This window comes from Pan troglodytes, chromosome 3, assembly GCF_028858775.2.
Source record: "Pan troglodytes isolate AG18354 chromosome 3, NHGRI_mPanTro3-v2.0_pri, whole genome shotgun sequence".
NCBI lineage: Eukaryota > Metazoa > Chordata > Mammalia > Primates > Hominidae > Pan > Pan troglodytes.
Window position 1 is genome coordinate 116,454,368 of NC_072401.2, and position 19,032 is coordinate 116,473,399.

At 33.0% G+C, this 19,032-nt stretch overlaps 1 protein-coding gene across 1 annotated transcript in view; it reads right to left on the bottom strand.

The window, feature by feature from the left end:
- NDST4 (N-deacetylase and N-sulfotransferase 4) overlaps window positions 1-19,032 on the bottom strand; it is a 284,247-nt gene that overhangs the window by 134,669 nt on the left and 130,546 nt on the right. The window contains exons 3-4 of the mRNA XM_009448180.4: window positions 13,432-13,519; window positions 6,673-6,827 (exon numbers count right to left, since the gene is read on the bottom strand). Coding sequence (XP_009446455.3) covers window positions 6,673-6,827; window positions 13,432-13,519 — 243 coding nt within the window. The remainder of the gene's footprint in view (window positions 1-6,672; window positions 6,828-13,431; window positions 13,520-19,032) is intronic.

Here is a 19,032-nt window from a genome sequence, read left to right on the forward strand (position 1 = left end):
TGCACAGATCTGTGAATACACTGAAAACCATTGAAGTTTACACTTTACATGGGTGAACCTTATGATATGTTAATACCAATATAAATAAAGCTGCTAAAATGATACAATGGTAACTTGCACTAAGTTGATTGATAGTAGAAGTGGTAAGACGTCAAATTAGTCAGTTCTAAATACATTTTCAACTAGAGGCAACAGATTAGATGAGAGAAAGAAAGGTAATAGACGAATTCAATATTTATGGCTTTGAAGGATGTAATTGACATTAACCTTGAGGAAAAATATTAGGTTTTAGTTAATACGCAAATATTTTTAAATTAATGCAATAGTAAGTGTGAGTTATATCACACAGGATCCTCTGTATTTCTTATTTCTAGTTAGATGTGATAGGCAGCTTCTATAATGTCTTCCAATTAGTTATCGCTGTCTCCTGATATCCCTTTATTGTTTATGTTCCCTTTCTTTGAGCGTGTGCTAGACCTAGTGACTGGCTTCTTCTGAAGAGTATATGGTATAAGTGAAGAGGTATTGCTTCTGATATTTATATAATAAAAGACTCTGAATCAATCTGTCTCTTTTTCTCTTCCTCTCTCAGAGCCTTAGCTCTAATGAAGCCAATTACTGTGTTGTGAGCTGCCATCCTGAATGACCCACATGGCAAGGAACACAGGGCAGACCCAGGCTGGTGGGAAATTGAGGTCTTCAATCCAACAGCTTGTGAGGAGCTGAATCTTGCCAATAACCATGTGAGCTTGGCAGCAGGTCCACCCTCCAGTTGAGCCTTGAAATGACTGCCACCTCAGCTGACACCTTGATTGACATCTGTGAGAAATCCTGAACTGCAGGATCCAGTTATTTCATACTCAACTTCCTGACTTCATAAACTGTTAAATAATTAAAGTGTGTTTTAGGTCTTTATAGTCTAAGTAATTTGTTATTAAACAATATCTAAGATATCTGAATGTTAACTAATGCACTCAATTACTGAAGTAATTTACATAGAAATTTGTACTAAATTGGCAGGTGTTCCATATGATACCTCAAGATCTTGTTCAATTTCCAAAAAATGTTTTATTATTTTATTTTATTGTGGTAAGAACAATTAACATGATATCTACCTTTCTGACAAATTTTTAAGTACACAATATTATTATTGGCTCTAAACACAACGTTGTATGGCAGATCTCTAGAACTTACTCGTCTTGACTAAAGCTTAATGCCCCTTGATTATTAAATCGTCTTTTCTCATTTCCTTCAGTCCCTAAAAACCACCATTCCACTCTTTGATTCTACCAATTTGACTGTTTTAGACACCTTATATAAGTGGAATTATGCAGTACTTGTCTTTCTGTGACTGGCTTATTTCACTTAGCATAATGCCCACAAGGTTCATCCATGTTGTCACGTGTTACAGAATTTCCTTCTTTTTTCAATGCCTTGGTGCTTCAGGGTTTTTTATTACTGTGATTAAATCTTTCCTGCACATGTGGATCCACTCTTGAGTATAAAGATTTTTTTATTTGTTATTGAACCTCCAAAATACACTATTTATTCATTGTGAATTTTTGTTGCATATTTGTTCACAATTTTGTTTTAGTGTAAATATCCTTATCTTCTCTAAATTCCCTACCTTTAAATACCCTATAAGTTATTATCAGTTTTTTTCTGCATTTGTGGCATAATACAAGGCTGTAAACTGGATAATCCAGTAAAAATACTGTAAAGCATTGTCAACATTGAAAGGAAGCTCTCTCTCAGTTTCATTTCATTATACTATTAATTTGCTATCATATTACTTTATTTCTTTTTAATATGACACATACATAGCTGATTGAGTGTGCAGCCTATTATGACACTTAAGGATTTTCCATAGTCTCTCTTTAATAGATTTGTGTTTTTATGAGAACAATTTAAATGTCAGCATTTTTTACTTAATGTATATTGTGTAATTATGAAAAAAGTTATATAGATTTCATAAATATGTGTAGCTTTTTAAAATCAGAATTTAAAATCCTATGTCTTTATTTCAAGAATCTTCACTTAGTCATGAAAATGATACCAGACTGCTCAATAACACAGCAAGTAAAATTCACATCATCATTGAAAATGTCAATATTAAGGACAAAAACTTGATACTTATCCCTTCAGGATATTTCATGTCTGCAACTATTAGTGAACTGAAAAGCCCTACTGGCTTGAAAACTTTAATGAGTTTATATGTAAAACTTAAAACAACAAAATACAATTTTTAAACTTTTTTTTCAAGTCTATTGTGGAATAAAAGTAAACAGTTCAGTGTATGGTATATGCACTTTTCTTTCTATGGTTGGAAAATAGCTGTAGGTTAAATTGGGAATAAGTTTTGGTAATTTTTTTTATTAGTGCTTTCATGTTGGCCAGTGTTTCTAGTTCTCTTTAGCCTTCATTCATCTATTGTTGTTATTGAAGCTTTGCATCTATTTATTGACGTACTCAAGCAACTGAATAGCAGCAAAGATCTATGAGTTATTGAAGGAAAAAGAATCAAAAAGTATTTTTCTCCACCCTACTGCCATACTAAGAAGGGTATCTTGTAACTGCCATATTTCGGTTGACTATGCTTGTCATTAGACTAAGATCCTGTATACAAACACACGCATATACACATGACATATATGTGCATGGAGTAAGCATAATACGTCCATACACATGTACACCCCCACTGCATACATTGGTGCTCATGGATTAAGCATATACATACACATAACTCCCACATGCATATACATATTCACATGGCATATGTGTGTGTGTATGGATGAAGCAATAACAATAACAATGTTTTATATTAATAAAGTCTCTTCCAACATGATGAAATGTGGCAATGTGTTTCTCTCATGATTTTTAAACATATTACAAGAGAAAACAAACTCCATCCGGAAACATTTCAGAGAAATTCCACAAATGAAACTACTCAGATAGATTGTATTTAAAAAATACAATTTTTGAAATATCAATATCAAGCTATTAATATATCTGAATATGTTTGAATCATTTTTGGAACTGCTATGAGAACAAATGTGCTTTTGAGACTGACAATCCCTCTGACAGCCAAGGTCATATCAAGGGATAATGAGGAATGTCAGAATAGAACTTAAAAAAAGGATTTAAAGACTTTTGATTTTTATCTGTATGAATTGTTCATTTAGTTTGAAAATATTTTCTCATAATTGCTTCAATTCCAGCTAGATAAGGATTTCATGATGTTCATTCCAAATTTGTGGACCGATGTAATCCACAAATGATCACAGAATTTTAAAACTGAAATTGATCAGTAGCATTATCTGGTCCAGTGCCTTTGGTTGGCAGATGAGTTGATGTAAATTAATTATCTAAAAACTTTGTAGTTTAGAGAATGAAAGAACAAGTCATTACTATTTCGAGAGAGGAAAGTGAGATATAAAGACATTAAATAAGTTGCCAATTTTATCAGAACTTGTTACTAGCAGTCAAGACTAAAATTTACTCCACCAATATCCAGTTAGTGTTTCTGCTATCCTATCCTATCTTGATACTGTTGATGGCTCTAAAGTGTCAGCTGGATGTGAAAAGATAATAATTTAATAAGAAAGAGATATATCTCTTGGCTCTCTGGATAGCACACATATTGTCATGTTATGTTGACAATAAAGGTGGGGTTCTGAATGTCACTGCTTGAAGAGTCTTGAGTTTTATTGAGCTGAACTCCAGAAGGAAAAGGACAGTGTCATTTCAGTATGATATATGTTTAATGGATTTCATTTTAGTCGTAATATTTTGACTATGTAAAATACAATAAGATTTTTTACACAATATCCTTATAGGAATAAGTGTAGTTTCTAGCCACGCTGACTAAACAAATGTAATTACTCTGAATGGACTCTAAATAGCTTTCAACATTTCATTACAAAGCAATTACATCTGAGTCTTCCCAGAGCTCTCAGCATGGCTCTTAAAAAAGAAATTACACAAACAGGTGAAATCAACCATTATGAAATATAACCTATATCCCTAAAACGCAAGGCTCTAGAGTAGGAGTGGAGTGGAATGAAGTGGGGGAAGTTTAAGACAGGTGATAAACATGTTTTATTTTCAAGGTAAGTGTCCTGAGAGAATTTAGCATGCTTACTCAAGGTAAGTTTATTTTTGAAATGGAAAAGATTTACTTAATTTTATAATGCTATGAAGCAGTACCACATTTATGAGACATTTCCTAAAAGTTAAGTAAAAAATGACCCCTTGTAAATCCATATTTTTTTTTAAAAAAATTAGGTGTTTTAAAAGCAAGATGTAATTGCATGCTCCTCTGTATTTAGAAAGGTCATAATTGGTTAATTAACACTATTGAATGCTTACTGTGTGCCAACCGCTGCTCTAAGCACATTATGTATATCCTCCCAGCAATTCCATGAGGTAGTTGTTACCATTATCTCAGTTTTATAAATGGAGAAACAGACATAGAGAATCTAAGTCATTTGTTCAAGGTCAAGCAACCATCAATGGAAGGTGAGGATTCAAACAGATAATCTGGTGCCTGAGTCCTTGATCTTAACCACTTTTTATGTTTTCTGCATTTACTACTAAGAATCCTGTGTGCAGATCTGACATTGGTCTGGGGATTTAGAGACTCAAAGAGTGATAAGCTATTAGCTTAACAACTGCGCATAACTTTGTAACATATCATAGTATTAATTTGACTTGCGCTATGCTTCCAAAGATGGCTTAAAACAGCGAAAATATCAGTAAATCACACAGTACTAATGAATCACAACAGTTTAAGTTAGGAGTTCCTAACTAGGAACTAGGGTCTTTGGTGGATTCACAAACCCTTTGTGATTGTATGTCCCACTGGGTGAAGATGTGAGAATGTGCATCTGAGCATTTTTCAAGGGAAAATGTTTCTGTCTTTTGTTAGATTCTTAAAGGAATGCATGGCTTAATTAATGTCTAGAGCAGGGATGAGCAAACTTTTTTTTGGTAAAGATTGAGATAAAAATATTTTAGGCTTTGTGGACCATAGGATCTCTTTCACAACCATTCAACTCCGCCATTGCAATGTGAAAGCAGCTGCAGGCAATTCATAAAGGAATGAGTGTGGCAGTCTTCCAACAAAATTTTATTTATGAACATTTAAATGTAAATTTTATATAATTTTTACATGCCACAAAATATCACTGTTCCTTTGATTGCTTACTTTTGATTTGAATTATTAAGAAATGTTTTTAAAAAAGGCTTTCTTAGCTCAGGGATCATAAACAGCAAGTAGCACTCCAGAATTGGCTTAAAGGTCACAATTTTCCAGCCCCTAGTCTAGAGCAAGTGATTCTTAGTGTAGAATCATGGGGATCATCTGGGAAGTTTCTGAAATGCAAATTGTCAGGCCTCTCTGCAGATCTACTGAATCAGAAACTGTGCTAATGGACCAAGCAGTCTGTGTTTCAGAAGTCTTCTAGGTGAAATAGATCACACTAAAATATGAGAGCCACTGGTCTAGAGTCATGGCTCCAAACATTCAACTCATTCATTTCTTCCTTCATTCTTGCAACAAAAGATTTTTTAAACTATTATTTAAAAAATAGTTCAGGGCTATGTGCAGGTTTATGATATAGATAAATTGTGTCATGGAGTTTCAGTGTACAGATTATTTTGTCACCCAAGCGATAAGCATAGTATCAGACAGGTAGTTTTTCCATCCTCTCCCTCCACACTCAAGCAGGCTCCAGGGTTTGGTGTTCCCTTCTTTGTGTCCATGTGTACTCAGTGTTTAGCTCACACTCATAAGTGCCAACATGCAGTGTTTGGTTTTCTGTTCCTGTGTCAGTTTGCTTAGGATTATGGCCTCTAGCCGCATCCATGTTGCTGCAAAGGACATAATCTCATTCTTTTTTATGGCTGCATAGTGTTCCATGGTGTATATATGGACCACATTTTCTTTATCCAATCTACTGTTGGTAGGCATTTAGGTTGATTCCATGACTTTGCTGTTGTGAATAGCTCTGTGATGAACATGTGTGTGCGTCTTTATGGTAGAAGAATTTATACTTCTTTGGCATATAACTAATAATAGGATTGCTCAATCAAATGGTACTTCTGTTTTAAGTTCTTTGAGAAATTGCCACACTGCTTTCCACAATGGCTATACTAATTTATATTTCTACCAGCAGTGTGTAAGTGTTCTCTTTTCCTCTGCAACCTTGCCAACATCTGTTGTTTTTGACTTTTTAATAACTGTTATTCTGATTGGAATGAGATGGTATCTCATTGTGGTTTTGATTTTTATTTCTCTAATGATTAGTGATGTTAAGCAATAAATTATTTTTGAATGGTTAATTATATTGCACCAAGAATGAAAGTTGTACTATTTTTTCATCTTCATAGATACAAGAATAGTCATCTCATAGAATAGGAGTTGAAAGCTTTCTGAAAATAACTTACTTTTTGAAATATATTTTCTATATAATTACGTAATGGCCCTTTACATATACACACATGCCTGAAACAAAATATCACAAAGTTATGTGTACCCTCAATACATGTGATGCACCCTGATATTATATTTTATTCTATTTCTATCATATTCAACCCAATACATTAATTTTACACTTCCACCACAAGATCACAACTTATAGTTCAAAAGATACCACAATAAAATGTGCTCACCAGTGCAAATCCCTTGTTGAGAATCATCTGCTCTACTAAAGATGACTCATTGTGGAAGAGGTGGGGCTGCATGTGGCTCCACATGTGAGGAAACCACCAGAACTCATCCACAGACCGAAGTAAAAGGTCATCTCCTTCATCTTCCTCTTCAGTCCCTTTAAAACATAAAGTTAAAAATAACTTTAGTGAAAATTTCTTACTATCTTAAAGGTTATTTTTGTCAGATTTATGTTAATTTTTCATGCTGCTGATACATATATCCAATTCTGTGGGCTTTTTAAATCAGAATAAAAGACCACAGTCTAAAATGAATCAAAGGCAAAGGGACTTGGGATTAGGATGGGGTGAGTAGGCATGGCTGGCACCAGGTCAGACAGTTGTTTAATTTAGAATTTAAGGGTATTTTATACTCTTACATATATGTTATACCCTTATATGTATTTTATACCCTAACATATATTTTTTACCCTTAAATGTTAAGGGTAATTCTCAAATAATTGGACATAAATTTTAACTCATAACATTTGGTAATTTTTTTCTGATTACATAAATAATATATGTTTATTAAAGAAATGTCAAAAGCACAGGCAAGTAATACACAAAGCCCAAAAACAAACACAAAAACAACAACAAAAAACCTGTAAGACCATCTTCTAGAGCTAACCAGTAAAAACATTTTTGTATTATTTTCAAAAATCTTTTTCTACTTATATTTTAAAAGTTTAGCTCTTGCTGTACTAATATTTTTGCATGCTTAAATTTTTCACTTAATGTTATACATATCAAATTTCCCATTTTAATATAAATATTTCGTAAAAACTAAACAATGGATCTGATAATTGTTTATAATATGTGTGACTTGAGAATTTAAAACTAGTATCACTTTCTCTTCTTCTTTTGGGAAAATTTGTTAACAGCACCCAATACATAGGAAATAAAAACAAAAAACATTGTTATGCCACAGTTAAGAAAAAAAAACTTATTTCTAAGAGAATTAATTATATTGCAGCTATCCAAGAATATCCACAAATGAAATGATAGAGTTTTTGTATGATTTTGTACAATTTTACTATATACAGCTGAATTTACAAATGTTGTGAATCGATAACATAAGAATTAATTCCTGCTTGCTCTCTTACTACTTAACTGTGTAAATAAGAGAATAAGTCCTGGCTTATAGTGTGGGGTGTATTATTTGGTTTATTCTCTCACAAAAGAATATGTTTTACAGATGGATGTTTGATTTTTTATTTTTATTTTTTACTTAAATTTAGGGAATAAATATTAAAGATGGTTATAAGGATTTTCTCTGAATGTTCCATGTGTGCGTCTTAAAGATTTCCATGGTCATGAGAGTAGCTCCATGAAAGGATTAAAGCATGTATTTGGTGTCACTCAGTACTTGGAGCAGAGTCCCTAGTTTTGCCACTTAATTAACTATGTGATCTTGGACAAGTTAACCTCTCTAGGTCTTAGTTCCCTGTTTTAAAATAGGATTATAAATACCTGTTTTACAGGGTCTTAGTGAAGAGTTGATGAGATTAATTTATTAAAGCACTTAATATTGCGACTTGCAAGTAGTAAGCACTTTTTGAATATTAGGGTCACCTTAAAAATTCTATCTATTGCTTTATATTTGCTGTGTTTTGAATTTATATGTATTCACACTGTTTTAGAAACTTTGCCTGCGTAGATTATAAATTTCTTACAGTCAGGGACTGGATCCCTTTACCTTGTACTGTAACACGCCACTTACCCAGGGCAGTGAATAAATGAATAATTTAATTTAGTCTATATTTAACAAAGTCAGTAGATTAAGCAGCTTCACATGGCCACCAAAGTATATGGCAACTTCTTTCTTTTATGTATACTCACTGTTCCTGGAATGGAGTTCATAATTCATAATCTTTGAAAGGTATAAAGACCTTCAGGTTTAATTAGGGCTTTGGCACCTTCAATGCTACTACACAGAGTAAAGAAATTCTATTTCTATTAGAAATTTTGAAAGTAATAAAGTCCTATAATTAAGATGAGCAGAGGATTTCTTAATTTTTGTTTTAGCTAACAGTGTTAGTATTACAGACTCATAATTCATTGACTTTTGTTAATATATTAAGAATATGAAATATTAAAATTCAAAAGAAGAGTTTACCACTTCCTCAGATGAGGTGTTTATATGTTTCTCATGGTCATATTTTAGCAAATCGAGGCACAGATTAGAAAGAGTTACATTATGTCACATATGATGAAAGAATTGATAGTTCTCCCCCCCTCCTGGAATTATCTTGTTGTGCTTTGAATATAGAGTGTTTGAAAAATGCTTCCATTCATTTTAAACTCTGCTGATCATTATTGCAAGTGGCAGGAAGCACATAATGCACACTTAACCAGGTAGGAGGTCAATTACTCAATTTAAAGAAAATTTTGTGGACTATTGATAGAAACAGATGCACGACTGATCATAAAATCTTAGCAATTTTTATATTAGAGATTATGTTAATTTATAAACACCCTCAAAAAGGCTGAGAGTAACGTTTAAAACTTTCCTTTTTTTGCATCATGGATTAATTTTTGTCAGCTTTTCTCTTGTTTTATGCTGGTCGTATAAATTCAAAGCCACACGAGGCAAACCTTTGACACTGGAAACAGCTTAATAAAAAATATGATACTAAGCCATACTGAGGGACAGCAGCAGAATCTCAAATGATTTTAAATCCAACTAGATGAAAGTATTACATTTTTGACTTCCTGTAAACATTTATTTTTCTGTACCTAATATATACTTAAATTATATGTGGAAATATCATTTGCAGTTTATATGTGACCAGATTAGTGCATTTATTTTTCTATACCTAATATATACTTAAAGTATATGTGGAAATATCATTTGCAGTTTATATGTGACCAGATTAGCACATTTATTTTTCTGTACCTAATATATACTTAAATTATATGTGGAAATATCATTTGCAGTTTATATGTGACCAGATTAGCATGTTACAGACCATTAAAATATCTGTGCTCAAATTAAACCTTTCACTTCTAATCTGATCTTGATCCTGGTCTAGATAATTATTAATGAAAAAAATATATTTTGCTCTTATTAAAATTTTTTTTTACATTTCCTAATTACCAATGAATAAAAAATGTTTTAATTCAGAAGTAAAATACATGAAGAGTTTGTTTCTTTACTATCACTTTTGGAGAATCTGTGTTGTGAGATAAAAGTATGCTTCTGAAATTTCTTTAAGTCTGCCTAAATATGAATAATTTTTCCCTACAGGTTAATCTCCTTAAAAGTACAGTTATTAAATTAAAATAAGATATATATAATTTCAGTGTATTTATTTTCTCTTTTGTAAAAATTTCTACCTTATATTTGTGTAATTTGTATAAAATATTATAATTTCTAAATGTTGAGATATTTTCTAATTTTCCTTGTACATCGAACCAGGCATGGTTCCATGTATGTGGGGATATAATAAACTACTTTTTAATATTATACTAAATATAAAGAACTGTGGAATGATAAACATTGATTAAAAGCTACCTATGTTTCCAAAATTAGAAAATAGTGCCATATGAATTGTCTAAGATTTACTTTTTGATAATATTTGAATCTTATATGAAAATAATTTTAAAATTAATAATAAATATTTGCATAGCACTTGTAACATGCTAGGCATTGCTTCTAATAAAAGAGATATTATTATCCCCATTTGGTAGATATATAAACTGAGGCACAGAAAATTTAAGTAAACTGTGTTCAAATGCTGGCAAAATGTCAGAATCTGGATTTGAACATCAAGTTTGTTACCAATATCAGGTCTTTTAACTAATACTCCACACAGAAAAGCAACATATGCAAAAAAAATCACAGAAGGGGTAAGAATGTAACACTTTACTTACTGTCATGCTTGAAAGTTAATGATTTTATAGAAAATGCTACTTTTCATAAAATAATCTTTCATGGAAAAGACCAACGTTAATTCAATTTGCAAACATTATTCATGAATTAATTATTGATTGGGTCACATTTAATTCCAAGGAACAGCAATGATTGTCACCAGAAATCATGTCCCTGGCAAAATACAGTGGGTAGCTCCTCTGTCAAAGAAGGCATCTGAATACTATAATGTCTCCATTTCTCAATTAAGCTTTTGTTATGCAATTCCATTCAAGCTCTAAATATTTCCAGACTAAGATATTTCATTCTAAACTCTGTGCTTTTATTTTTTTTCCATTTAATGTGCACTATGTCCTTCCTCTTTCAATTTGGCACCTGTGGGTGAATGACTTTAGGAAAAGCTTAGTGGTATGCCCTTTTGGGGTGAGATTGTTTTTAGCATGTGAAGGACAGAGAAACTGAACAGGAAAGAATACATGAGAAATACACATAAGTGAAGCAGCCTAAGAAATGCAGAATCAATCATTATTACACTGGGCATATGTGATTAAATGTCTTCAAAACAATGAGGCTCATCCATCAGCATCCTCACTCACTGGGAAATCAGATCATTCTGGGAGAGAACAGAGACAGTCAGTCCGACAAGGCCATCTCCTCATGGTTACACATCACAGCCAAGTGCACATGTAAGGAATGCACCTCCTTGATTTGCAATTGTTTTTTCTACAATGTGAAATCTCCGTATAGAAATGTGACAAGATAAGGGTAAGGCACGTCTTTCTGATATCTGAAAGGGTATCACGTTGTGTAACTCAGCTCCAGAAGAAACTTTGATATCCCTGAGTGCATTAATAAGTATTCATATAATTATGATGGCACTCTTGAAATACGTTATAGGTGCATTTCAATGATCCTACAAATGAAGTAAATGTATCCATTAAATAAAAATGACATATTTATGTGAAAGAAATTAAACTTCTAAAATTTATTGATTTATAAATATTGCTTATTCTCTAAAGTGTACTATCACCACAGTATTACAACACAAACTATTCTATTGTTTTTGTTATACTGGTTTCAACACAAAGAGTCAATAATGCCTGCTTAAAAGATATAATTAAAACACATCTTTCTTTTTTACTGTCCTTCTTCAATAACTATTTCTGTGATACTGACTGGTGTGCTGCTCATTTCCCAGTGGTTGTGTACTCTATGCATGTTCAGTGTTTTAAAGAAGAAATGGGAAGTGGTGTATTCTCTACAACATTAACTTTGCAAATGTCAGGCACATTTAATAGGTCTGAGTATGAAAAGTAAATAAAAACTGAGGCAGTTATCCAGATATACTTCAGCCAAAAGAATGACTTTCCTTACAATCTACAGCTATTTAAGACAAAATAGTATTGTTTGTATGTGAACTCCAAATAATCCCATAATTTTTTCCCCTGCATGAGTAGATATAGCCTTTAAAGCTATCTGCTTTATAACTTCATAGTCAGAGCTTCTTTGGTCTGAAATCATTTCTTGAGGGAGCTTTTGAAAAGATTTACAAAACCATGTCTATTTTCAAAATTGCAAGCTGAAATTGCTTTGCCTGTGCAGATATGCTGACCCAAATCTCTTTCTGCAAAACATCCTTTTAAAATATGAAATCATTTGATTTATCAACTCGTATACATACTAATTTTCCTTCTATTACTTTAAGCAGGTTTACATGTTTCAAAGCAGGAGAAAAAAAAGCATCAAGGAAAAGCCAATAAGACATGGTTATTTCAATATTCTAACAAACCATATTGAGCTTTTACATTAAAAAGCCTCATTTAGTAAACAAGGTATTTATGAAAACTAAAGACTACCTTTGAATAGAATATTTTAATAAGTTAATAAATGGCATACATGGATACAGAATAAATACTGTGAAATGTTTTCACTAAGGTGCTGTGAAACAACAACAGTGCAAACTTCTAAACAAAGCAATCAGTTCACAGCATGGATGCACAAATAGAAGCAGATTATAGGTATTCCCCTAACACAGGCCCCAACACATAGTTTAGTACTCTTTTTGTCAAAGACAATCAATTTTATTAGCATAGCTTTCTCTAACATGGTACCAGATATTTCAATGCTAATATTCAGAAAATAAAAAGTCAGCATTTTGGAGGTGAGGGTAAGTAAAGAAGTAAGGAATATCAGAACACAGCACATGAATAGCAATCACATTTGAAGAATGTATTTAGAGGGTGAGACTGAACGTAAGTACAATTGTGGCTGGATAGAGATGGAAAGAAATACAAGTCTAATTGTGATGGTTTTAGTCTATGCTAGGCCAAATTAGTGGTAATATTGTTTTAGGGAAAAAATCCTGCAAAGGAAGGTAAACTAACAAGTTTAGAGTCTATTACATTTCATTGAGACCATAAAGTTTCTCTCTATCATCAGACGTTTTCCAAAGGAAAATAATATGTACAAAAGTATCTATCTCATCAACTATTTGATAATTTTAAAATTCTGTCAGTTATTATTAGTAGTATTCTCATTATCACTATTACTATGCCTTCTACCCATACTGTGCTGAGAAACAAGATGCAAAGTCATACTCAGTACAGTGGTTATGCTTTCTATTTTTAAAAAAATGAGTTGAAAAAGTCAATTCTCTTTCTCTTTTGCCCTTGATTTTAAACAGTATTTGCCAAGGTAAATATGCTCATTGATTTTGGATTTGGCTACTCAAATAATGTGCCCAAGTTTTTCCCATAATCAATCTGGAGAATCTATCTCTACCACTTATGAATCATTCAAAATTTATTTCCTATTTATATGTAGCTGCCTGAGAACACAAAGCTCCTTCTTACCTGTGTGGTAAAACTTCCCTGAAAATCCAAGGTTGAAGGTAAAATTTGCAACCTGAGTGCGCAGTAAATTTTGAGTCTCTAGTAATGCCTGAAATAAATAAGAAATTAACATGATTTTAGAAAAATAAATATGAAGTTTTGGGATGCCTCTTTTGCAAATGTGTATGCATGAGTAAAACAAAATGATATGAGCTTTTTTGTTTTTGATGGGTACTGTTATGTAATATTCGTATTTCAGGTATTATAATTATTATAGTCATTATTTTTATTGAAGGTCACCATATTACGAAACAGTTAAGTCCTAAGCACATTTTGCATTGCTGAGAGGCAATTGTCCAACTCCACAGCACTGAAATCATTTTTCATTTCTGTGTGAGACATTTCTTGAACTTTGGATTATTATACTTCCTTTATGTGGTGAAAATTTTTCAGAATTGTTGAATGCAGACAAGTCATGTTTTCATGGTAAGCAATAGGAGGAGAACTTTTGTTTGAACTGCAATTTAATATTTTATTTAACTGGGCCACCTCCCTCATCATTTTTAAAGGCATAATTATTAAATTGAAAGCTTGGATTTTTACCTTACAAACTACAGAGCAATGTGTATTTTATAGGACATTGCTTGCAAACCTAGTTATGAAAAAGGGAAGAACATGTAAAAATAGATACCCCTTTTTGTTACTAATTCCATAACAGAAATTTTCTAAATGTGACAAACATTTCCCTAGTTTCTAGATTTGGAATTATACTATGTGAAAGTCTGGTTTGTGGACAGGATAATAACACATTGCTAATAATGACACAGAATTAGTTATGTAAATTTGTTGCCAATCCTTTCACCGCCATTATTCCTATGTCAAAATTTGTAGCATAATTCAGAACTCTTATATCCTTGGGCTTTTTAGTTTGCTTACTGGTCTGCATATTGATTCAGAATGCTTTTTCTATTTTTAATGGATTTTTAAAGAGGGCATACTTTGTTCTGATTAAAATGAGAAGCTAATTTCAAACAAGAGATATTAATAATAAGACTGATTTTTGATTACTCCTATCCATCTGTTATGGAGACTAAGGAGTCAGAGGTTAAACAATTTTTTCCATTAGTCATGGTGGCTAAGCATTTGTTTCAAAGACTTGTGAACCTAACTGTTTATTCCTTTACAATGAAAGGAGTCTCCTGTACATTAGTTTGATTAAAAAAAATGACTAAGTAACTAAAATGTTGATAAAATATATAGTCAATGGTTATCCAAGACCACAATTAGACTGGGTGTTATCATGTTCAACATTATTAAATATTATCAACTAAGTAGACAAAGGCAGAACTAGAACCACTAGCTTAACTGAGTTCTACAAAATATTAAAAATACATTTCTCATAGAGATTAAACTAAATATTAAAAACAGTTGAGATAAAAAGTGCATTGAACTAGTTGAACATATTGGTAAATGCTCTGGAATACAGCCTTAAAATAAGAACATTATGCATTATTTCCCTTAGCTCCCTTTTCTGGCTTTTTTTGGCTGTATTCCATGCACAATTTCTGAGTCTCCTTATCTTGATTTTTAAAAAAAATTTCTCCCGTCTGCTATTCCCCTCATCACTCCAATTTCATCCACTTATCTTTCTTCCTCTAAGTTCTTGAAGTCATTCATTATTCTGCATTTATTTATCTGTGAAATGGAGTACTTTTGAATATTTATTTTATACTCTTATTAGGAGAATTACATTGGGTAAGGCATGCAAATTGTTTAGCTAAGTGTCTGGCAAGTAGCATGAGCTCAATAAATACTATTACTGATAACTGAGTCTATCATTCTCTCTCCATCAGTTAGGTATCCTTGGTGCCTCCAACACCCATTGCTATTTCCTGCAAATCACCATGTACTCTGGTTAAACTTAACTATCTCCCACCTCCTACATTTCCCAATGCTATTTCTCTCTTTATTCTCTTTGCCTAGAAAGCCTCCCCAGCTCCCAATCCCATTTCCCAAATCCTACCAATTCTTTATATCTCCGCCCAAATGTCAACTTTTTGTATAAAGCCTCCTCTGGTACACCAAAGTAGATACCTAAATTATTTTCTTAAAACTTGCATCATTTTTGACTTTATTGCATCCATGCTGTATCTCATGTTTTCCTTTAGTCTATGCACCTGAAGCTTCATCAAACTTTATTCATTTTCATGTATCTCATGTTACTGGTTTTTTTTTGCATTTAGTAACATGAGATACATGAAAATGAGTAAGGTTTGATGTATCCAAAGTATGATAAAAGTACATACCAATACACAGCAATAATTGGATTAGTTTCTTTAATTTTTAATTTTTAATTTTTGTCAGTAACATTTTTCCAATGGTAATATGATAAACATAGTTCATGGGCCATACCACAAGATGATATCAGAACAATATAGATAGGATCTAGCATTTCACCAGGATGTTTTATAACACAGATGTTTTATAGCCTTGTGTCATAGATCTCTAAAGCAAGTTCAGAGAGGCAAAGGCAGATGGGGGGCTAGTTAGCTATGTGAAGAACTTAACAGACCTTTTCATTGTTGAAAAAAAAGAGCTGTCTAGTCATGGCCTACTAACATGTAGTCTGGATTAATGAGGGAGTAAAAATGACAAATTCTATAAGTAAAAAGAAAACAAATGAATGAAAAAAAAGCAAATCTTAAAAAGTTTTCAAGGCTTCCTTGTTTAGTACAAGTAAATGTTCTTTAGTTTTCAAACTTCAGAAAAGTTTCCATGCCATTCAGTTACAAAGGAAGGGAGAAAAAAATAACAATGAATATACACAAAATGATTCAAACTAAAAAAGATCAGAAATAAATTAAAAAGAGAAAAGTGCTAAACCATACAAATTCAGAAGAAAAGTAGAAAGATGAAAGAATTCCAATATAGGAATAATGTAAAATGTCAGAAGAAATATTAGGGCAAAAATAATATGGATATAAATTTAAGAATAAATTAAGTACAAATTTAACTTATTCTTTTAAAACCCTTCAATTTTTAAAACCCCTTATTTTGGAAAAACTTGTTAATGAGCTAGAAATAAAGTGTCTCAATTTGGGATACAAATAAAATAGTAAAGTTCAGGAAATACACTTTTTTCTACCTGAATATTTCATGCGGAAACTTTAGTTTTGAATATGTGTAATAAAATATGGCTGGGCATGATGGCTCATGTCTGTAATCCCAGCACTTTGGGAGGCCGAGGCAGGTGGATCATTTGAGATCAGAAGTTCAAGACCAGCCTGGCCAACATGGTGAAACCCCTTCTCTACTAATAATACAAAAATTAGATGGGCGTGGTGGTGCATGCCTGTAATCCCAGCTGCTCGGGAGGCTGAGTCAGGAGAATCACTTAAACCTGGGAGGTGGAGGGTGCAGTGAGCTGAGATTGCGCGATGGCACTCCAGCCTGGGCGACAAGAGTGAAACTCCATCTCAAAAAATCAATCAATAAATAAATAAAATAAAATAATAAATTATTGATTTTTATAAATAGTTACATATTTATTCTCTTTAATATACAATCAACTTAGTGAGTTCTTCATAAGCAGTAAAAGAAAAAATTTCAAAACCATTTATATTGTTTGTTATGTCATGCAGACTATTAAATAAATAATGTATATTGTCAAAGCTCTAAACACATTTTATTATTTTTATTTTATTTATTTCTTTATTTATTTAATAAACATAACTTCCATTAATTCAATAGTCTCCTAATAAATTTCTTAGTATTTCAGAAAGGAAGTCTAGGCTGGGTGTGGTGGCTCACGCCTATATTACTAGCACTTTGGGAAGCTGAGCTGGGAGGATTGCTTGAGCTTAGGAGTCAAAGCCGGCCTGGGCAACATGGTGCAACCCCTTCTCTACAAAAAAATACAAAAATTAGCCTGGCATGGTGGGGTGTGTAATATACCTGTAGTCTCAACTACTTCCAGGGTGGGAGCGAGAAGATCACTTTAGCCCAGGAGTTTGAGAGTACAATGAGCCATGTTCATGCCAATCTGACAAAGCGAAAGAAAGAGAAGAAGAAAGGATGGAAGGAAGGAAGGAAGAAAGCAGGAAAAAGAATGAGAGTCCAACTTTGCTCCTATATAGCTACATACTGTTTGATAAAGCAGTAATGGTATTCAAACTTTATTATGTGTACAATTTTCTAGAGAAAATTGCTAAAATTGTCAATTCTGGGGCCCACTTCAGGAAATACTGATTTTTGTCTGTCATAATGCCTACAAATGTGCACTTCATCATATACTCCAGCTGGTTCTAATAAACGTCGAGCAATTATTTTCAAGTTGCCCACATGAAATGAATCACCAGCATGCTTGTAAAATATCTACTCCCAGGCTTATCCTCTGGGGATTCTGAATTGGAGACTATAAAATGAAAACAAAAATCTGTTTTTAACAATGATTTTTATAGCTTCAACCTGGAGATCATCACCATTAGAACATTAGTGTCCTAATAATACTGAGTTAGTATACTATTTATATTAATTTCAAGGTGTTACGCATATTTCTTAAACCATTTGGATATTAGGTTGTTACTCTCAGGCTAACCCTTTCCCTAAATGTACCTAATAAGTCATGTGCATATTCACACTTTGATATAGTCTTTGATATGGTTTGGCTCTGTGTCCCAACCCAAATCTCACATCAAATTGTAATCCCCACATGTTGAAGGTGGGGCTTGGTGGGAGGTGATTGGATTCTGAGGGTGGTTTCTAAAGGTTTAGCACCATCTCCCTAGTGCTGTCTCATGACAGAGTTCTCACGAGATCTGGTTGTTTCAAAGTGTGTGGCACTTCCCCCCAAACACGCTCTCTCTCTTCCTGTGAGTCAATTAAACTTATTTTCTTTATAAATGATCCAGTCTCAGGTATGTGTTTACAGCAGTGTAAGAATGAACTAATACAGAAAATTGATATTGGGAGTGGGGCACTGCTATAATGACACCTGAAAATGTGGAAGCAACTTTGGAACTGGGTAATGGGCAGAAGTTGGAACAGTTTGAAGGGTTCAGAAGAAGACAGGAAGATGTGGGAAAGGTTGGAACTTCCTAGGGACTTGTTGAATGGTTGTGACCAAAATGCTGATAGTGATATGGACAATGAAGCCCAGGCTGAGGTGGTCTCAGATGGAGATGGGGAACTTATTGGAAACTAGAGCAAAGGTCATTCTTGCTATATTTTAGCAAAGAGACTGGAGGAATTTTGTCCCTGCTCTAAAAATCTGTGAAACTTTGAACTTGAGAGAGATGATCAAGGGTGTCTGGAGGAACAAATTTCTAAGAAGCAAAGTGTTGAAGATATGGCCTGGCCCTTCCTAAAAGCCTAACTCATTTGCATAAAGAAAGAGATGGTCTGAAATGGGAACTTATATTTAAAAGTGAAGCAGAACATAAAAGTTGGAAAAAATTGCAGCCTGACCATATGGTAGAAAAGAAAAATCCATTTTCTGGGGAGGAATTCAAGCCCAAGCCAGCTGCAGACACTTGCATAAGTCAAGAGGAGCCAAATGTTAATCGCCAAGACAATGGGGAAAGTGTCTCCAGAGCATTTCAGAGACCTTCACAGCAGCCCCTC